A 23,106-nucleotide genomic window follows, 5' to 3' on the forward strand; every position below is an offset into this window, starting at 1 on the left:
TTGGAAGTGAATTGTTTTTGATAAGTTATACCGTGAATAATATATTTATTCTGCTATGTGAATGCAGCAATATTCCTAAACTGTAAATTAGAGCTCCCTTCAGGCTGGTGCCATCTCAACCAGTCAGTAGCTCCCTGTCTATGAGATACAGTACTGTGAGTGGGTGAATACTGTGACAGATTTGTTCTGTGAGAGAGTCAGTACTATGAGTGGCTCAGTACTGTGAGATGGTTCTGTGAGAGTGGTCAGTACTATGAGATAATTAGCACTGTGTAGGAGGGAGGCAAAGTGTGACTCGAGAAGGGCTGCCATTTGTGAGGAGCCTGTGAGCTGGGGCTTCTGGTATCTGTCAAAAGGGACAAAGGACAATGCTGTTTGGACTACCTTTTGGGGAGTTTCAGACCATCGACACCAAGGTTCAAGGTCAATTAGGCCATGAGGGCCATTAAAAACTCTTGGGAAAAGAATGTGCGCCAAAACATTTGTGACCTATCTCATGACCCCATACCTGGTCACTTCCAAGGGGAAAGACTCCGGGCAGTACCACAGCGCCCTCCTTTGGGCACTGCTGTCATTACCCCAGTGACTGCTCTCCTGGATGAAAACTTCAAAACTGTTGTTCAAATGGTCAATAGACCCGGTAAAACCTTGTAAACATTGCCCATGTGATCCTTGTTGTATTGCATTATGTGTTATGTAGTAATAACATGAATTGCATGTAAAATGGATACTCAGGAGGGAGGTTTCATGATAACTGCACCATAATAAGACATTAGGATAATCTGTTTGGTATGGATGTGATCCAGTAAAATCAAGGAATCAGATGAGATGCATTCCATACCAAATGTTTAACTCAAGGGAAAACCTGCATGTCCTCTCTTGGTAATCATCTCATTTTCCCAATTTAACAATCCCCAAGGGTGGGGGTCTAAATTCCAGATTTGACCACCCCTCCAGGTTGATTTATGGCACTGCAGCCTGGTTTCAAACATATGATTTGGCATAAAAGCAAGGGAGACAGACCAATCTGGGAAGATCGTATTCGACTTCCCACACGTCTTGGGTATGCATGTATGTATGTATGTATGTGTAGCAGCGGAAGATCGTATTCGACTTCCCACACAGCATATTGTACGTATATGTAAGTATCAGGGAAGATCGCACTCGACTTCCCACACTGTGCATGTATATATTGCTGTATATGTGTGTAGCCAAAGCAGGCTGGGTAAGACTATTTACTCTATAATTTTTATTTTCAATTTGTCTATTTGTAATTGACTGTGATATTCTACGCTAACAACCTACCTGTCTGCGAATAAACTATTTTGTTTGTAACTTGCGTGATCTCCATGACTCTAATTCATCTTGTACCTTTTTAAGCCTAAATTACAACTGAATACTCAGGGGGAAATGGTGGCTAAAGACCGACTGATCAGCGGCTTGGTACATCCGCGGTAGTTCTAAGCTGAGAGGCCGTCAAGTTCGGCCCATAAAAGGATTGGTGACGCATGGCTCTTGTGATTTGGTGTGAAGGGAACCCTCTGGGCGTTACGACGCTGGTTCCTGTTAAATTAGCTCTAAGGAGCTCATTTAATGCTATGCCGACCTGGGCTCGCAACTATCATGGCAGTGTTTTGCGTGTATTGTGTTGGCTAGACCCTCAGCCTCTGAGTTCTCCGCCGAACTGAGATTTCAGCAATAATGCTAATCCTGGGAGCATATATTGAGTAATGGTGGCGCAGGTACGAGTCGAGTGTAATCACTCCCGAGGTTCACGTAAATTTCAAACCCAAATTTATAAATTATAATCTTAAATGGAGTCAGATAAATGACTATATCTGACTATAATAACTATATATAATAACTATAATAACCACTAAGCTTACAACATGGCCCCGTTTGCGAACAGAGAATATTTCGGAATTTTACTGATCCGTTTCAGGCCAGCCGTAAGCGGGATATGGGGCAGGTCAATCCATATCCGACCCGTGGCAATGGACCCAGTATATTCTTAAACGTAATTGTTCTCTGTTCTTGGACGGGGATGATAATTAAAATCTCTTATTCACTTCACAACAGCCAGGGAAAAACTTGTCGTCCCTTCACCTCCAGCCATTCCCTCATTGGTCTAGTTGTGTGGGTTCTACAACAGTGAGTGGGTGAGTACTGTCAGGGGCTGCAGTGAGCCAACTCACCTTGTAGTCATCAGAGGTGGCGGCCTCAGGAGACCCAAAGGTAACCTTGTTACTCCAGGTTCCGTCCCCCTCCGGCAGATTGGGGTTGTTGCCCTGCTGGCTGGACCAGCGATCCCCCAGAGTGCACTTCCCATACAGGTTATTCTCATGGACACTGAGCACCAGAGTCCAGCCCCCGCCTGCCGTGCTCATGTCACAGAACGCCTCGTACAGAATGCCCCTCGTGGTCGTCAGGTAATACAGCCCATCTGAAAAATGTCATTAGAAAATGATCTCAAACTACCAATGATGGCACTAAAGCAACTGTTTAATGTGTGAACATTAAACCTCCATTGTTCTGAGGAAAATGCTTGTTGACACAATTGTTAATGCTGGTTTCAGGTTGTGAAAATACATACCGTTATGTATGTTATATTTTTCTTTGAGTTCTTTGCAGCTGCGGGCAACATGTCGGACCTTGTCCAGCAGTTTTTGTGCTTCTAGGTTGTCCTCAACAACAGACAGAGACCCTACTGGAGAACAAGTGGAAAAATTGCATGATTAAACATTCATTATCCTAACCCGCTTATCCTGAACAGCCTATCCCAGCATACATTGGGTGAAAGGCAGGAATACACCCTGGACAGTCCATCTCAGGGCACACACACCATTCACTCACACACTCATACCTATGGGCAATTTAGATACTCCAATCAGCCTAACCTGCATGTCTTTGGACTGTGGGAGGAAACCGGAGTACCCAGAGGAAACCCATGCGACACAGGGAGAACATGCAAACTCCGCACAGAGAGGCCCCGGCCAACCAGGATTCGAACCCAGGACCTCCTTGCTGTGAGGCGGTAGTGCTATCCACTGCACCATCTGTGCCACCCATGATTAAACAGCCAATTCATAATCATCTCAACACCTTAAAACAGTCAATTCACAATTATCTCTGTACTTAAGCAGCCAATTCAGAATAGTCACAAGACACCTAACCCCCAAATGCTCCTGACGAGCTGCCTTGCATGGCAGCCAATCGCCGTTGGTGTGTGAGTGTGTGTATGAATGGGTGAATGAGAAGCATCAATTGTACAGCGCTTTGGATAAAGGTGCTATATAAATGCCAACCATTTACAGGTATTGTGTAATAGTTCATATAATCACCCAGAAAACTGATAAAATAGAGAAGCTCTTTCTCAACAGCTTCTGAAGGCTCCATTCCCATAACAATAGGGAGTCAACATTTAAACAACCCATTCCTCACTAAAGACACTGGAAGACCTGCATTATCATAGTAGACCTAGACATTAAAAGAATCCATAAATCAGTATTATCTTACCAGGATCACATAGGCAGGGCTCCAATAGCAAGGACATCACAAGAACAGCCCAGTGTAGCATCTCTGAAATAAATAAAGATCAACTCACTTTAATTTTTTTAGCGATTCAATTTAGTAAAATTTAGCACCTATAACTATCATCAATCACATGGCGTTCATGAATTGTGTGCAGAAGAAGTGATAGTTCCTGCAGTGGCTGAATGGTTTGCGTAAAATAAGCTTGCATGCAGGCAGATTTCTGTATTCATGATGGGATGTCCAGTGGTTCTCATTTAAATTGCATCACAAGTTTCTTTAGGGAAGTAGGGGGAGAAAATAAAATTCCTCTTTTTCCGCAATCTGATTTCTCTATTATTGTTGTGTCATTGCTATTCAGTTGCAAAGCCATGTTATTAATCCCTTTATTTATATTTCTCTCATTTATTGATTCATAATGAATTTACTCAACATCTTTCCCCCACCAAAAGAGCAAACAACCAAAAACTTGGTTTCGCAATATAGAGCAAAAGACAGCCAACACAGTTAAATGTCAAGTAGGAGGATATGCATATGTTACAGGTCCCATGTAGAGACATGTTTGTTCAGCAGGCTGTTTTCTTCTGTATTAAATTTTCCTATTTATGACAAATCTGTTCTATTTTCATTCAATCATCTGTTACAATATCTCTTTGCCATACAAAAGTACATTTCAGTTGTAATACATGCAGCATCAATTGACTGAATTGACTGAAAGCTAATAGCCAGTAGGCTATCATTCATATCGTAAGACTACCACTTGTGGGCATACATCCTGTCTATTTTACAGTTCACAGCTTCACATGGCTTCAAATAGCCTAATGATGAATGTCCTAATGAATCAGCCTATTTCCTATGTTAAACAAACACACATCCTGCAAACAAACACATTAACTTGAGATCTGTAGACCGTCACATTTAACATTTGCACGAGAATTCTCATCTCAGATACTCAGTCCTAAATCCTACAAAATTAACCAATTTACTTCTAATATACTTGTGTCATACTGTATGCCTAGTGCCAATCATTTTAAATCAATCATTGAACCTTAGTACACATTTGTTTTAGCATTACATTACAACCTTTATTAGAGCCTTTATGTAAACATACAAATGACCCGGAGCCTAAATAAAACAAAATAAATATTGTACAGTGGCCTGAGCCGCCATTTTCTCCATTGACGTTGTTGTTACAACGTGAGCTGGCATGAAGCCAAAGACAGCAGAGTTACGGTAGCTAGCTAACTTTTCTTCGGCCAAACATGCCTTGGACTTATCATCAATACTCCTGGCTATGTATCCTAGCATCCTATTGGCCTTTTTTTTACAGCTACCGCACATTGAAAAAATGTGTTCTAACACATTCAATATGAGCACATTCTCTAAGATAATTAATACAATACAAAGTCATTTATAGATCTCATATCACCGAGCGTGTCAAAATGTTCAAAATGGACTTCATTGACAGAAATAGCTGTACTCACTGCACCCCAGACATTTTTATCCTGGCTATGTCCGCCAATTCAATACTTCTGGGCGATTCAATGTCACCAGCTTCACAAAGCAAAAGAGCAATCTCATTGCAACAAAAACGGGAACGGGAAAGCCTGGCACAAACTGAACATCACACATTACAGCCTCATTGAAAAACTGAATGCAACATTTCAGTAAAACCTGGGAACCTATCATTAACCATTTAAATTAGCCAATTAATGCCACATAACCACTTGTTCATTCACAAATGCATCCACTCGTTTACCAGTTATTATTATTATTATTATTATTATTATTGATATAACATGTAGGGTTTTCGCTCTACGAAAACGGGGCACCAAGTATGTGGGGGCTATGCTCCTACACGGTATGTGTATAGTTGCGAGGATTGATAATTAAGACGTTTCCGTCTTAATAATCCTCACGTATGGCGCCAATTATGTGAGATAGATGGTTATACCATCCTACTGCAATTAGTGGCGTTAGGTAAAATATCATATCATAAAATATTTTATAATAACTAAATTGCAATTAATAATTAAAATTACACATTTATAGTTAGTAAATCTTAATTGAATCAAATACTATCCATTTGGTTGATACCGAACTAATATAAATGTCTCAACTAAGGCATATTGGAGTTCTTTGAATGGGAAGGTTTTGTCGTGTCTAGGAAACAACAGAATTCTAAGTTCAATCTCTAATTTGTCGAAAAACAACTTCACGAGGGAAAAGACACCACGGCAGCAAGCTCTTTATTAGTTTGGTATGCCAACATCATTGCGGCAATCGTCCAAATTACCTCTTAAAAATAAATAATAAATGTTCTTATCACATGTACAGGCAGACCAGACAAATGTCCTTGACTGTACAAAGTTCAGGACACCCTGACCCGCAATGCCTGCAGGCTTGCACACGTTACATTACATTATTGACATTTGGCAGACGCTCTTATCCAGAGCGACGTACAGTTTATTAGGCTAAGAAGGAGACAATCCTCCCCTGGAGCAATGCAGGGTTAAAGGCTTTGCTCAAGGGCCCAATGGCCCAATGGCCCAATGGCTGTACGGACCTTATTGTGGCTACACCGGGATTAGAACCACTGACCTTGCATGTCCCAGTCATTCACCTTAACCACTAGGCTACAGGCCACCCTTTTCAGGGAGAATAAAGAACACAGAGTTTATTTTATTTATTTAGAAGTTTATTTCAGCGACAACGTACAAAAAAACATTAGTCTCCGAAGAGAAAAGATGCATTGCACTAGATTATATTATATAGAATTGACTAGCTAGCAATTGTCCTTTCAAGTGAACTTTGAAGGTGTCAATTGAGCTGCACCTCCTCATCTCTTCTGGCAGACTGTTCCAATAAGTTATTGCTTTTACAGAAAAAGATGACTGTCCAAACACAGTGTAGCGGAACGGTTTAACGCAATCAAGTGCTGACACTGTTCTTATAGCTCTGATGGAATTTGTAGGACGAATGTGTACAAAGTCGCACAGTGGAGGAGGTGCCAACCCATTAATGATTTTGTAGACCATACATGAGTCTGCTAGTTGTCTAAGGTGTTCAAAGCTCAGTAGCCTGTGTTTCTCGAGTATCTTACAATGGTGGAAGTGCATAGGCTTTTTGTCTAAAGTTTTCAGGGTTTGCTTATACAAAGAGTTTCTGATGTGTCTAAAATTAACTATGTTGTACTTTAATGGTTTAACCTTTTTTTTTTACATGGCTCTTAAAGTTTAAATTGGAGTCTAGTACCACACCAAGATATTTAAAGTCAGAGACTACGTCAACCTTGACACCTTTGATCAAGATGTCCGCTGCTGGAGTCATCTTCCTGGGTTTCTTGTGGAAGAACATAGCTTTTGTCTTAGATACATTGAGACTTAGGCCTGACTCTTCTAGCCATTTTGTGATACTCTCCAACGCAGCTGTTAACTTAACAGCTGCTAGCATGGCTGTTGCTGCATAAGTCCACACAACAGTGTCATCAGCATACATCTGAAGATGGATGTCTTGAGGACAGTGTTGTGGGAGATCGTTTATATACCTGCTAAATAATAGCGGCCCCAACACGGACCCTTGTGGGACACCCATTGTACAGTTCATGACACTAGACAAAGTATCACCCACTTTAACACATTGCCTCCTATTAGATAAGTATGAAGACATCCATGTCAGTGCTGTGTTTGAAAAATTAAAATGAGACAACTTTGACAGCATGACAGCATGGTTCACTGTGTCGAAAGCTTTGCTCAGATCTAAAAACACGGTACCAGCTACAGCTTCCTTATCAAGCCTGGATTTGACATGCTCTATAAAATGCAAAGTTGCAGTTTCAGTAGAATGGTTCACTCTGAAACCGAACTGCATCCGATGCAGCCCAAACTCACTTGTGTTGAGGAAAGTGGTCAGCTGGTCAGCGACCACTTTTTCAGCAACCTTAGAGAGTATAGGCAGTATACTTATCGGTCTATAATTACAGGCATCAAGGCGGTCTCCAGACTTATGGATAGGTGTCACAATAGCACATTTCCAAGCATCGGGGAAAGTACAGTGTTTAAGAGACAGATTGATTAGATGTGCAATGGGGGCAGCTAGAAGATCTTTATGTGCTTTGATGAACGCAGTGTCGAATAGGAACACATCTCTACTTTTAGAGTTTTTCATGGAACTAATTATTTTGCGTACCTGAACCTCACTTGTTTCAATCAATGTAAAAGCCTGCTTTGTGTCATCAGTAGGATGGATGACCAGGTCCTGCTTCATGAAACCTTTCGCCAGCTCATTTACAGATTCAAGAAAAAGGTTATTAAAAACATTGGCAACCGTGCAGTGGTCTTCAATTAACTCTCCCTGAACTTTGACTTTAAGATCACCTGAGAATTTTGAGTCCCTCCTTGTAAGATTATCTATATTCTTCCAAATTAGTTTACTGTTCCCTTTCGCTTCATGCAGTATACTAAGATAAAAGTTGGATTTAGCTTGTCTCAGCTCCTGAGTGACTTTCCTAAGGCCTTTATATAGAAGGATGTCAGTGTCTCTCCTGGTCTTAACAGCCTTCCTCAGTGCAGCATCTCTAGATTTCATAAACTTCCATAATTGACCATTAAACCAGGGTAAATTATTTCTCTTTTTCTTTTTGGTCTTTAACCTTACAGTAAATTTTTCCCTCACAGAGTTAATTCTGTGAGTGAACGTGTCACATCCAGTTGCCAGATCGTCAGAGGACAGCAGGTCATCCCAATTTAGGGTGGTAATTTCGTTGGCAAATTGGTCCTGTTTAGCTCTGAGAATACACTGAATGATCTTCCTTTTTGTTGTAATATTACTAAACCTATTTTTGGTCAGTTTTCTTGCACATAAGGTAAAGTTGTGGTCGGACAGACCGGTAATTAAGTTATAGTGTTTAATTATTCTTTCCGTCTTGTTGGAGAACATCAGATCGATCTGCGTGCTAGAGCTTTTTGTTATTCTCGTCGGACCGTTGACTATTTGTTCCAGGTGGAATTTATCAGTAGTCATTTTCAACTTTGTCCTCCCAGTTCACGTTGAAGTCACCCATCAAGATTAGTTCCTTATTCAGATTACATTCTTTCAGGGTAGCTTCAAGTTTATCGTAAAAAGCATCGGTAGCAGATGGGGGCCTATAAATACCTATGATGTTAAAAGACATTTGTTGGGACAGGATCATTTTAACACCAACATATTCCAGCATGCTTCCGGCGTTGTAGGTCACACGTTCCCATCTGATGTTGTCTCTTACATAAAGAAGCACACCACCCCCCCTTCCGTCTGGTCTATCTTGTCTAAAACACTGATACCCTGGCACCGTGAATGTGTCCGCGGGAGCTGTTTCCTTCAACCAAGTCTCAGTTAGACAAAGAAAGTCCAGGTTTGAGTCAGACAGGAGATGGGATATTTGGGTGCTCTTACCAGTAAGGCTTCTGATGTTGAGGTGCCCCCCAAATAGACCCCTAGGTTTCACAGTCGGGTCCCACAGGACTTTAGCATGATTAACAGTTTGTAAGAGACGAAACAGCCTCTGCTTTCTCACGTGCAAGCCTAGTGGTGGCGTGTGGATCTCAGCTGCTGATGTTGCTGGGGGCCCCCTGCCGCTAGGGCCTAAGCCCGGCCTGATGGTGGATGGGCTGCTGCTGCGCCGCTGGGGCCTGAGCCCGGCCTGGTGGTGGATGGGCTGCTGCTGCCGCTGGGGCCTGAGCCCGGCCTGGTGGTGGATGGGCTGCTGCTGCTGCTGCTCCTGCTGGGGCCTGAGCCCGGCCTGGTGGTGGATGGGCTGCTGCTGCCGCTGGGGCCTGAGCCCGGCCTGGTGGTAGATGGGCTGCTGCTGCTGCTGGGGCCTGAGCCCGGCCTAGTGGTGGATAGGCTGCTGCTGCTGCCGCTGGGGCATAGATTGACTCTGGGTAAAGCCAAGGAGTGCCAGATGATCCTTAAATTGGTCACCAGTAGCCTGCCTCAGTCTCCATTGTTCCCTTTGGTATCTTCAATTGAATCCAGGCAGTCTATCAGGACTTCACCAGGTCTCATTTTCATTTGCTTGATGTGTTTCCGGCAGTACTGGCTTCACGTTGGCATCCAGGCAGTTGATGTGTCTGATTTAACGAACTTCGTAGAAAGTCGAATGGCTTTTGGAATGAATATGTTCAGTAATTCTATCAATCTGGTACACCTTACTGCATCCTGACAGCTGTGCTGTCATGGAACTTTTATTTATTTACAATCGCACTGTCTTCACCGATCCAACACTATCTCGCTAGCTCAGATAGCCACACAGCCATCAAACGTAAATAGTCAGTGAACACTACTGTCACAAGTCTGGATATTGATATATTCGCTTCGTCTACCGTGATGCATATATCTTATGGTTTTATGTTTAATATAAGCATAACGCGAATAGCTATAACTCGGGCTCTACATGTAGCTCTCCAACGTTAATGCCAAAGACCTTTACGCACGGCAGTCTGCAACACGGAGTTAACTACAAGTTCAAACAGTAATGCTTACAATCATTGGGGAATAACAAACTAAACGTTACGCACTCCTTGATGAACTAAAGAGATGTTAAATGTTTGCAATCAACTTTGGGCAAGTTGTCCACAATCGATTTACACACACAGCCAATTTTAATATGAGGGTTTAACTTAGCCAACGTTGGACGACTCAAAAACAAGGTACATAGGCTAGCGCTATCTTACAGTGCATTTGTCCAGAGAAGCCGACAAAGATGTTACTGACTTTATTTCCTTTCCGGTATCTAAGAAATTCATGGCAGCTCCATGTGTGAGCGACACTTTAGCTATAATAAGCTACAATTCCGAAACAGAAGAGGACAGAAGAATATGGGAAAAATCCTTCCTTATAGGCGTTTCAATTCAACACAAATATTCTAAAAGGTAGTTAGCTAGTTACTCTAACCCTGGCAGTATATATGTAGAGACGGCGACGCCCATAGAAACCAATGTGTGCCAAACAGATCGAGGATAACCTTATGGTTATCGGTGTGTGTCAAGATCAGTAATGCCGGTTAGTAATTAAAATAGACAACATGCAAGATCCTGTCTATGCATGATATATATTAAATCTAATGCAGCGTGGCGGATGGCATGGAGCCAACAAAAAGAAAATGTGTTACCATACAATACATGGAGCATTAAAACAGTTATGCACATTAAGTTAAAGGAGTTAGTTGAGTTTAGCTGGCTATATTATATGTCCAGAGTTACAAACTTACTTGAGTCCTTTAGTTTGATTTCCTTGTCGGATACGTTCTGGTTTCCAGGGCTAAATCCAGAGGAGTTGTGGTATGAAAAAGGGGAAGGTTTTGTCGTGTCTAGGAAACGACAGAATTCTAAGTCCAATCTCTAATTTGTCGAAAAACAACTTCACAAGGGAAAAGACACCACGTCAGCAAGCTCTTCAGGAAAATCAGACTTTATTAGCACAAGTGCACAAAGCCAGATCAATTCTGCAGAACCTTGAATGTCATTTTTACACCCATTATATGCACTGTTCTTATCTTGACTCCTCCTAAAACATTCCAGAAACATCAGCTAACTTGGCTGCGCTACAATGATTTTGTACTCTTGGGTGGCAACATCATTGTGGCAATCGTCCAAATTACCTCTTAAAAATAAATGATAAATGTTCTTATCACATGTACAGGCAGACCAGACAACTGTCCTTGACTGTACAAAGTTCAGGACGCCCTGACCCGCAATGCCTGCAGGCATGCACACGTTACATTACATTATTGACATTTGGCAGACGCTCTTATCCAGAGCGACATATAGTTTATTAGGCTAAGAAGGAGACAATCCTCCCCTGGAGCAATGCAGGGTTAAGGGCCTTGCTCAAGGGCCCAATGGCTGTGCGGACCTTATTGTGGCTACACCGGGATTAGAACCACCGACCTTGCATGTCCCAGTCATTTACCTTAAGCACTAGGCTACAGGCTGCCCTTTTCAGGGAGAACAAAGAAAACAACAAAAAAAACAAAGGAACTAAGATGGAGGAAGGTTTGAATCTAGCTGGAGCTTGTGAGGACAATATGGCGCACGGAGTTGCCAAACAGATTGAGGATAACCTTATGGTTATCGGAGTGTGTCAAGATCAGTAATGCCGGTTAGTAATTAAAATATACAACATGCAAGATTCTGTCTATGCGTGATGTATATTAAATCTAATGCAGCGTGGCGGATAACATGGAGCCAACAAAAAGAAAATGTGTAACCATCCAATACATGGAGCATTAAAACAGTTATGCACATTCAGTTAGTTGAGTTTAGCTAGCTATATTATATGTCCAGAGTTACAAACTTACTTGAGTCCTTTAGTTTGATTTCCTCGTCGGATACGTTCTGGTTTCCAGGGCGAAATCCAGAGGAGTTGTGGTATGAAAAAGGGGAAGGTTTTGCTGTGTCTCGGAAACAACAGAATTCTAGGTCCAATCTCTATTTGTCAAAAAACAACCGTCAGACAACGCCGGGTGTGCCCCATCCCATACATACTAATGTAAGCCAGTAATAATTAACATTTGGTGTCATGCGCTGGTCAGCTTGCTGACTTCCCCCTCCCGGAGCCTACATTGTTAGCCCCCACTTTTTGGCACCCATGCCTGTGGGGGAGAACTAGAAAAGTGTGGATTCCTGGGCCCCCTGTGGAACCCCCCTTCTCTGACATTCCTTACAGGTTTTGAGCACAGGGATACTGGAGATGACATAAAGATGTTTCATGATAATCCCAGGTCAGAATATAGTAATGTTTGGTGTTATTCTGATTGGTTCAGTGCGACTGGTGTAATGGTCTAGTTTTTGTAACAGTCTACCTTTGATATCATAACCGTCCAGGAGCAAAGGGGAAACTGGGCAAAAGCTGTCTCTGTAGAAGCCATTTGTTTTAGCCCCCTGACCACTGCCTGGTGGGGGTTTGGCTCTAAATTCCAGATGGGTGACTCACTCTTAGGGTCAAGAACTAAGGCCTGGATTTTGGAGATAAGGAGAAGAAACCAAGCAATCTGGGGTTTTGTCTCCTTTCCTTTAATTCACCCAAATCAGGTTTATCCAAAAGGTATATTACCATGAGAGGCACAAAACATATTTACAGCATAATGCAGTTATCATGAAAACTCCCAACTACATTCATAGATATTATATCTTGCAACCTTTTCCCCCCTGACCATCCAACATCTGATCTGCTCCTTACAGAGCACACCTCAACCCACAGTCAGCCCTACGACCCTGGGTATCCAAAGGCAAAGTGGGACTCAGGAAGATCTGCCTTGTGTGGGAAACCTGAGAGCTGGGGCTTCTGGTATGTGTCAAACTGTTTGGACTACCTTTGGGGAGGTTCAGGCCATCGGCGCCAAAGGAGATAAGGGCTGGCTGTATGAAGTGATTTAAGGGCAGTTAGGTCACAGGGATCTGGGAAAAGAGTGCGCTCCAGAACATTAGATTAAATATTCAAAACTGCTATTGAGATAGTAAATAGACCCGGTAAAACCTTGAAAACATTGCCCATGTGATCCTTGTATTATTGCATTAAGTCTTATGTTATGGTAACAGGAATTGCATGTAAATTGCATGGATAATGAGGAGGGAAGTTTCATGATAACTGCAACATAATAAAACATAAGGGTAATCTGTTGGGTATGGATGTGATCCAGTAAATACAAGGAATCGGATGAGATACATTTCATACCAAATGGAGCTTAATAAACCATAGTTTCAGTAACTCAAGGGAAAACCTGCATGTCCTCTCTTGGTAATCATCTAATTTTCCCAACTTAACAACCCCCAAGGGTGGGGGTCTAAATTCCAGATTTGACCACCCCTCCAGGTTGATTTATGGCACTGCCGCCTGGTTCAAGCATATGATTTCGCATAAAAGCAAGGGAGACAGACCAATCTGGGAAGATCGCATTCGACTTCCCACATGGCATATTCTATGTATGTGTAGCAGCGCAAGATCGCATTCGACTTCCCACATGGCATATTCAGCATATGTACATGTGTATGTCACACTGTGTATACTCTGTGTTTGCGTGTAGCCAAAGCAGGCTAGGTATGATTATTTACTCTATCTGTATTCTTAATTTGTGTATTTTGTAATTGACTATTGGTATTCTAAAGCTAATAACCTACCTGTCTGGGAATAAATTATTTTATTTGTAACTTGCGTGGTCTCCATGACTCTAATTCTTCTTGCACCTTTTCAGCCTAAATTGCAACTGAATACTCAGGGGGACAATATTGACCAACGACCAACTGATCAGTGGCTTGGTGCTCTTGTGGTGTTTCCAAGCTGGGAAAGGCAGCCAAGTTCGGCCCGTAAAAGGATTGGTGGTGCATGGCTCTTGTAATTTGAAAGGAACCCATGGGCGTTTCTACGCCGGTTCTTGTCAAGTTAGCTCTAAGGAGCCCTCTAAATGCACGCCGACATGAGCACAAAGTGCAGACGGCAGCGGATGCAGCTGTGCTTGCTGATGAATTTGTGCTGACGCATAAAAGTGGGTTTGGAGACCACCGTTTTCGTAGCCATGCTTTTAATAACGTTGATCCTTGTCAGTCTCAATCAGAAGATCCTTCTGGTATTGGTAATGATGCAAATGCAGGTGAGAAAAAGATTGATCGTAAATTAACTGGGAAAAAGCTTAATGGGGCTTGTGCCTATTGTAAACAAAAAGGCCATTGGATTAGTGATTGTCCGGTTCTTAAAGAAAAAAATAAGTCCGCTCAATTTAGGGTTGCTGCTTTAGCAGCCCCTGTGCCATGCTCACGTAATTGTATTGATACTCCTAAGGTGACTCATTTGAAAATTCAGGATCCTGTTCCCTCTATAAAGGTTACTCCATGTATAGAGTTTGCTCCATTTCTCACTAAAGGTTTTGTATCTCTTGATGGTAACACAGTGAAGCAGGCTGTTACAATACTGAGGGATACAGGGGCAACTCAATCAATTCTTTTGGAGGGTATTTTGCCCCTTTCATCAAAAACTGATATTGGACGCAGTGTGTTAATACAGGGCATTGAATTGTCCCATGTGAATGTTCCATTACATGAAATTAATCTATCTTCTGATTTGGTCAATGGCAAGGTTGTAGTCGGTGTGCGCCCCTCCCTGCCAGTAGCGGGAGTTACTTTCCTTTTAGGAAATGATTTGGCTGGTGGCGCTGTGTGGAAAGATGTACAGCACCCTATAGAGGTTGTCTCTGTCCCATGCATGTCTACGGAAGTGGCTGTGAATGCGCGGAGGTACCCAGAGGTGTTTTCGGCTTGTGCCATTACTCGGGCTATGAGCCGTAAACAGCATTAAGCCCCTGTTGACCATTTAAAAAAGGAGTATCCCTGTTCATTGATTGATCTAAGTGAGACCTTTCTGGTAGATCCGGTGGACGCCGTTTCACCTGTAGACAAAGCCTTAAAGAGTCGATCTGGTAAGGTAATCAGTCCCCTGTCGGTTTCTTCTCAGGAGTTTATCTCTGATCAGAAAGCTGATTCTTCATTGGCTGTGGCACCGAAGGCAGAGGATGATGCAGTGCTGGTTACTGTCGCTGTCGCCAAAAATATAAACCAGGTCCCTCCTTTGTCTACTACTGCATCTGTTATGCCTTTCCGATATCCTTTTTCACAAGGAGTAGTAGGGGATGCTGCAGAGGATGTAATTATGCCGGCTGACTGTGTTTTCAGGATAGACTTAATAACTCTGAGTTCTTATGTAACCTTGAATCTCAGTTTGCACATTTGTCTGTTTCTGAACGTGCTGACCTGGTTCAATTAATTAATTTGCACTTGTCCCTCTTTCCTGACATCCTGTCACGTACAACATTGGTCGAACATGATATTGATGTCGGTGACTCTCCTCCCATTAGGCAACGGTTTTATCAAGTCTCGCCAAACAAACGGAAGCAGCTTGATGCCGAATTGGAATACATGCTTAATAATAACATAGCAGAACGTTATTCTAATTGGTCTTCGCCTTGCCTGTTGGTGCCTAAGCCTGATGGCACCTACAGATTTTGTACCGATTACCGTAAAGTTACTGCAGTAACTAAGGCCGACTGTTACCCATTGCCGCGTATGGAGGACTGTGTCGACCAAGTGGGTGTTGGCTGACGCCTTGAGCCGTGTCCCGGTGGACAGTTAATTGTTGCTGTTCTCACTTTGACTTTTGCCTTCCTTTACTCTCCTCAATCTGCTGATCTTATCTCTCTCGCTTTGACACTCTTCTGCTCACTTTTGCTCTTTTTCCCCACCCCGGTGCACAGGAAGGGGGGTGTGGAGGTTAGGGGGCCAGTAGAGAAGTGGACTGGTTATTGTGGTGGAGGCAGAGGAACCCTGGAGTAAGGGAAGTATTGTTGTAATTTTCCTCTTCTCTCTTTTGCACCCTCTTTTTTTTTGTTCGCCGCAAAATCCCGGGAGGTAAGGGAAACAGAAAATAACCCGGACCAAATAAGATATCCAGCCCAAAAAAACGGCTATAGGAAAATAAAGTGACCTTTAAAAACCTGGGCGAACAACCCAACCAAAATGAGTGCTAAAAGGCAAGCACTGAAAACCCCAGACCGGGGACCAAAATAAAAGTACAACCTAGTACAAAAACACTAGGCAAGCAAAATAAAGAACCTTGCGACGCAGCTCAGGAAAAACAAACCAAAATACAAATACCGGAAATGAAATCAAAACAAAACAAAGAAACTTTAGGAAGGCGTCAGCAGTGCACACAGCATTAGCAAACTGAACACCTTCTTTACCTTTTCTTTCGAACGTGAAAGAAACCCGAACCAGCACGATACCTAACTCACTAACACACCGAGTCAACCGCATGCTTACCAGCTAGGTGCAAGAGCGAACTGTTGGTAGGCTCAGGAGGTAGGCTCCCCCAGGCACTATGAGAGCCAGGTGAAAATGATAAACCCCCGGTACTACCTCCCAACCCTGACAGAAACGCCGCTCCCATGGTTCCTCCAACACTCTCTGCAAAAGTGCATCTCGCGTAATTTGACTGGCTATAGCCGTATCAAAGCTGTATGTATTATCCTAAATGACCCAACTATTAAAACTATCACACACTTCTTTTTAATTTTGTTAACACGTTGATTCGTAGCATGAGGAATCGCCGCAGTCCACGTAACAGGTGGGCTCCTGGTATATCTTCCAACCAGAGGATGTGGTCTGCACGTCACTCCACTGGTGAGCCGGCTTGCAATTCTCGTACTGGGTCCGCTGGGGCACTGTTGGTGCTGTTGCTCCCTGGACTGGTATCAGCGTCCGTACTCCCCCCTGCTCCCCTCGTCTCCCTAGATTGTGTCCGCGGCCGCCGGAAACTGGAATCCCCCGACTGGCGCCTGGCTCCTGCGTTATTCACCTCATATGACACCAAGTTGATACCTATAGCACTGTTGGGAGAAGATCTCAAGAGAGGGAGAATACAAGATAGCACCACTAGTACCACTATCAGTTTTAAGTCGCATCTTTGCCAGCCAACTTCCCCATCGTCCAATCGTCTGCTCCAGCCAGTTCCCCACACCATGGCCATGTCCGGCATTCTCAGTCACTTCATGTCTCAGGGCCTTCAGTTTGTCCATTGCGTGTGTAAAAGTTCCTTCTGGGGAGGTGTTATTTTGGATAAACGTACAGCAGTCCTTTCCAAACATGACACAGCCCCCCCCCCCCCCCCTTTTCGGCCAACATCCAGTCCAATACCCAGCAATTTTGCCTAGCCATTTTACTAGTTGCCGTTAACTGTTCTCCTAGGGCTGACAATGCCTCCTCTGTGTGGTTGATAAACCTTTGCTGATTATAGTATATAGTTTATCCATTCCACGTTTTTGTTCACGGTTATCCATGGAATGATGGATTCAAATCCAGCTAATATCTAATTTTTGGCTTTATATTGATTAGGGATCCCCCTTGGTTGGCCAATTACATCTGTAGTTACCTCGGAGTCAGAGTCATAGCTTCTCCTCTGACGCCCACTCTCAGTTTGATCTTGGGTCAGGTATCCTACCGTGACTGAATGGGCCAACATTACGCCAGCGCACGTTCCCATCCAACCTATCGGTAAGTGACTATATATACCCGTCCCACACATCCAGAACATATCAGCCACCCTTTTATTTGCATTAATTACATTTCGGCATCTAGGAGTCATCTCTGTGGAGTTTGCATCCTTCGCATAATTTATAAGGGCATTTCTAGTGTCCTTTGGCAGGTAACACGGCAATTTAGTGTAATTTCCTTGGGGATTATTTTGTGCTTCGGTCGCATTACATGTCCATTTTATCTGACATTTACCTGGGAACGTTCCTAGCTCTACTCTCCCATTGCTGACTTCATAACATTCATAGGACCCATCCATTAATTGCAACTTTTTGTTATCTATACGCGAGTCATCATAACTTTGCGAGTCATCATAACTTTGCAAGAAAGTTTTATTTTTTATTTTTCGTCCCGCTTTATACTTGACCCCAATTCTTCTATACACTGGATGGGACACTTGTCATTTGGTATTGTCGCATTTCTTTCCCTTCTTACCTGTTCTTGGTACATACATCTCACATAGCTATTTGGGTTTGGGCTTAGAGTTAGTACTGGCTCTGCCTCTGTGCAGACCATGCAAGGTTCAGGGGTGTGTACTCTCGCAGTGTACTTAGCCCATTTCCACCATCTATTTGACTGCATTCGTACCCACAATGGGGTGTTGGCTGTTTTAACCTTCACCCCTCGCTTGGCTCTATGTGTTACTTCAGAGGGACTCTGTCTAAGTTCACCAAGTTTACTTTTATTTTTACTTTGATTATCTACTCCACGTAGAATCAGATAAATGCCAGCTATCAGGGCAGCCTGTAGTGTAGTGGTTAAGGTAAATGACTGGGAGACACAAGGTCGGTGGTTCTAATCCCGGTGTAGCCACAATAAGATCTGCACAGCTGTTGGGCCCTTGAGCAAGGCCCTTAACCCTGCATTGCTCCAGGGGAGGATTGTCTCCTGCTTAGTCTAATCAACTGTACGTCGCTCTGGATAAGAGCGTCTGCCAAATGCCAATAATGTAATGTAATGTATCATAAATACTACTAAATATTGTCTTTCTCCTTTTTCTTCTCTCTTTCTAGATCTGGGCTCTGGTGGGGATCAAATCTCATTGTACAATGTAAATCATACTCTGGCTCAGTTGCATGCGGGATCCCATCCCATACCTGGTCTTTTACCTGTGTCTCTATATCCCCTACCCAATATACATTTGTCATGTGGTGGTTTTCACTGTTCTCCCTCCCTCACAGTTTAATTTTAGTCCTAGGGCCATAATTGCATCTCTTCCTAGAAGGCTGACGCAGGAATTTTAGCACACCACCACCTCTAATTTGGCTTCTTTTGCACCTATTTTTATTGATACCGGTTTTGTAGTCGGTTTTTTTAAATATATATATATTTTATATTCCCGCCACCCCCCACCCCCTTTAATAATACAAAAACAAACATATATACATTGGTAAATTTCAGAAAGAGAGAGAGAGAGAGGGAAAGGGAGAGAGAGAGAGCGAAGGAAGAAAACAGTATGAAGCCTTTGAGGGCAGGGCAAAACAAAACAGACAGAGTCACTAAAAATAACAATAAATGGAAAAAAGAAAAAAAGAATAATAATAAAAGAATTATAAAGTGTGGAAAGAGTGACTTGTGTATACATATGAACACGCAGACCAACGGGCAGATAGACAGGAAGATGAACAGACAAACAGACAGGTGGACAAGAGGAGAAAAAGTAATAATAATAAAAGTAACGATGGGGAAAAAATAAAATAAAATAAAAAGAACATGATGAATATGAATAACACATTCTGAAATACAAAAGAAAGAGAAAAAAATATATATATACAAAAAAATGAAAATAAATTAAAACTAACAAATAAAAAAGCAAAACAAAAAAAAGTAACAGTAAAAGGAAAATATGCATGATTAAGGATGGGTTGGATTAGGATATGGCATGGATAGTGTTTCTAGAGTATGTGAGTATATGTTGGTTAGGGTGGGGGTTGGGTTAGTCCACAGGCAAATTGAATGATTTTATGAAAGGACCCCAAATGTTTGCCATGTGTGAGCTTTGGCGCTGGTGTGAAATTAGTTCCATGGATGTGTTCTTTGAGTAGATTAGACCAATGTGTTATGTTTATTTTGTGTCTTGTTTTCCAGGTTAAGAGGATGGTTTTCTTGGCGATAGCTAGGGCAAAGGTTTGGTATTTTGATTTGGTGGGTTGATTGTTGAGAGGTCTCCTAGTAGACAGAGGGATGGACAGAGTGGAATGCTACAGCTCATAATGAGAGATATTTGGCCTGTGACTTGTTTCCAGAAATGGTGAGTTGGTGGGCAGAGCCAGGTCGAGTGGAAGTAATTATCTGGTGTATTCAAAAAGCAGTGAGTGCAAGTGTCTAAGTCCACAAATCCCATTTTAAACATCTTTTGGTGAGTGATATGAGTTATGTGAATTACCTTGTATTGTATTAGTTGCAGGTTAGTATTTGTGGTCATCGTGAAGGTGTTCCTACAGATTTGAGTCCAGAAGTAGAGTGATAAGTCTTTTTCCCAGGCTTGGATGGGGAGGGATATTGTTAGGTCTGTGGTTGATATTAGTTTGTATAATTTGGAGATAATTATTTTGGTATTGATTATTTTATTAATTTCATCCATTGTAAGTGGTTGTAAGTAGTTATTCATTATTTTAATATTATATTTTAAAACAGATTTTAATTGAAAGCACTGGAGTTTCCCAATATTATACTTATGGACCAAATCCTGGAAGGTGATGAAGATGCCATCCTGAAAGATGTGTTGAAGATGTGTGATACCTTTTTGTTTCCATGAGGTGAAGGAGAGTGGTGTCTTGTTAATCAAGCAGTCAGGATTGTGCCATATTGGAGTGTATTTGCATGGGGTCATTGTGAATTTAAAGATTTTGTTAATTTTCCACCAGGCATTCAGAGTTGTTGAAATGACAGTGTTTTTAAGCAGTTTTTTTTAAGTGGCGTTTTATAGAGGCACTGAGGAATGGTTGATCGGAGATGGAAATTTCTTTACATTCTGATTGTTCTATTTCTATCCATGGGTTCTCCTGTTGGTTGGGATGAATCCAGTTTGTGATGTAGTTTAGCTGGTTTGCCAAATAGTATTGATAAAAGTTTGGGGCTTCCAGTCCTCCTTGAGTTTTGAGTTTCTGTAAGGTAGAAAGTTTGATCCGGGGCGTTTTATTTTTCCAATAGAATTTAGTTGTAATGGTGTTTAATGCACTAAACCATTTTGTGGTGGGCTGGGTTGGAATCATTCTGAAGAGGTAGTTAATTTTTGGTAGTATGGTATTTTTACAGTTGCTATTCCGCCACTTAGAGATAGTGGTAAGTTTGTCCAATGGTTTAAATCATCTTCAATTGTATTTATTAACAAAATGAAATTAATGAGGAACAACTCTGACAGCTTAGTGGAAATATTTATACCCAAATATTTGATATTGCTAGTGGAGGTGAGGGGTGAGTTCTGAGATATAACATTCCAGTCGGCACTATTTATGGGTAAAATCGTTGATTTTGTCCAATTTATAGCGTAGTCAGATATTTGAGAGAATTAATTAATGAGACCCTACGGTTTGAATAACTTCCCCCGACAGCGGCAGATGTGAGGCATATTCTTTCCGAATGCAGGTGCATGTTGCTCCAGTATCTATCATCATGGGGACAATTTTTCCTTCGATTTGTACATTTATTATAGGTTCTTGTTCAGGCCCATTTGTTATCATTACATGCTGTCCTACTCTGCCTTGGTTCTCTGGGCACCCCTATTGGGCACCTTGGTAATTTACAGGTCCCCTGGCCTGATATGGTAAATGGTAAATGGTTGGCATGTATATAGCGCCTTTATCCAAAGCGCTGTACAATTGATGCTTCTCAGTCACCCATTCATACACACACTCACACACCATCGGTGATTGGCTGACATGCAAGGCACCGACCAGCTCGTCAGGAGCAAATGGGGGTTAGGTGTCTTGCTCAGGGACACTTCGACACAGCCCGGGCGGGGATCGAACCGGCAACCCTCCAGACGACTGCTAGATGACCGCCAGAAGACTGCTCTTACTGTCTGAGCCATGTCGCCCCATTGAGCCTGAGGAGGCGGAGCCAAAAGGGTAGCCCTGCAGTTGCTGGGGCTGAATCGATTTTTTTGCCCACCATTACCTGGCCCTCCCTTCATTTGGTTCCCACCCATTTGTGGTCCCCCCCTTGTATATTACCTTGCTTATCACTTTTTAACGGCGGTCCCATTAAGGTCGTGATGTCTGGTCGTGCAGGATACAGGGCTCACAGAGCAGTCCAAATGGCCCCACACGCGTTATCAAATGGCCCCCCTACAGTTTCTTCTGGAGAGACAGCGTTTGAGGACACGTGTTCGCAGGAGTTGTTGAGGAAGAATGGGTTGAGTAAGAGACAAAATGGCGTATGTTTCACCCTTTCATAATCCTTAGCACAGTATCAAATTACAGTACAACAGCAAGTGGTAGTTGGGTGACTGTCCTTGGGTGTTGTAGTTCTGTGGAATGAAGGGACTTGTAGTCCCTACAAACCAATTTTTTTTTCTTTCTCTCACATTATTTTTTTGTTTTGCTAATGAACTAGAACGCTGAGTTTTGTGTGAGTTGAGCAGTCTCACGGTACCAGCGGCATGGCCACTAGGGCACTACAGGGTTAAAATAGAGCCTTGTGGCATCCCTTACAGACACTGGGGCTAAAATTCAAGGAAGCAGGTGCTCACATTGCCTTGATTTGCTGGTTTATTGAACAGCTGTATACACAGATCCCAGAAATAAGTATTTCTTTATTATGAAAAAATTGATTACAGTTCACTAAAACCTGATACAATTGTTAAAAACAGTAGTTTTCTGACTTTTCTGTAAATTAATATATACCAAATAGTACCCAAGGGTAACCTCTAATTAAGCAAAATCCATAATTAAGAAAGTAAAAAGAGATTTGTTGAAATGCAATAGGCGTCATAACTGTGACGATGGGGAGACATGGTGGACTCTTCAGCGGTAAAACAGCAGCAGGGCAGACTCAGTCATGTCCAGGGAAGCACTCCATTCTTGGTTTGTTCCATAGCCGTTCCAGTCAAATGAAGCAAAATCCCCACACTGGCGCGGTGCACCTTCAGGGAAATAGCCTCCTCCACCCACACAGTACTAAAAGGAAAAAGAAAAATAAAACAGCTGAAGCTGACAGGTTAAAGCCAAAAGGGAGCTGAAGCTGAGAACAATATGAATTGAATAGAGCTGAGCTGAGCTGATGGTGGTTAAGTGAAATATCCATCCATCCATTATCTGAACCTGCTTATCCTGAACAGGGTCGCAGGGGGGCTGGAGCCTATCCCAGCATACATTGGGTGAAAGGCACGAATACACCCTGGACAGGTCGCCAGTCCATCGCAGGGCACACACACCATTCACTCACACACTCATACCCATGGGCAATTTAGACTCTCCAATCAGCCTAACCTGCATGTCTTTGGACTATGCGAGGAAAC

The 23,106-nt window shown here is 42.6% G+C and overlaps 1 protein-coding gene across 1 annotated transcript in view; it reads right to left on the reverse strand.

Annotated features, from left to right (window-relative positions):
• Positions 1-22,250, reverse strand: part of LOC133141497 (intelectin-like) — a 51,438-nt gene extending 29,188 nt beyond the window's left edge. The window contains exons 1-4 of the mRNA XM_061262068.1: positions 22,242-22,250; positions 9,086-9,400; positions 2,594-2,684; positions 2,196-2,443 (exon numbers count right to left, since the gene is read on the reverse strand). Of these exons, the coding sequence (XP_061118052.1) occupies positions 2,196-2,443; positions 2,594-2,684; positions 9,086-9,400; positions 22,242-22,250 (663 nt within the window). The remainder of the gene's footprint in view (positions 1-2,195; positions 2,444-2,593; positions 2,685-9,085; positions 9,401-22,241) is intronic.
• Between the last annotated feature and the right edge of the window lie 856 nt (positions 22,251-23,106).

This window comes from Conger conger, chromosome 12 (genome assembly GCF_963514075.1).
Source record: "Conger conger chromosome 12, fConCon1.1, whole genome shotgun sequence".
Lineage (NCBI taxonomy): Eukaryota > Metazoa > Chordata > Actinopteri > Anguilliformes > Congridae > Conger > Conger conger.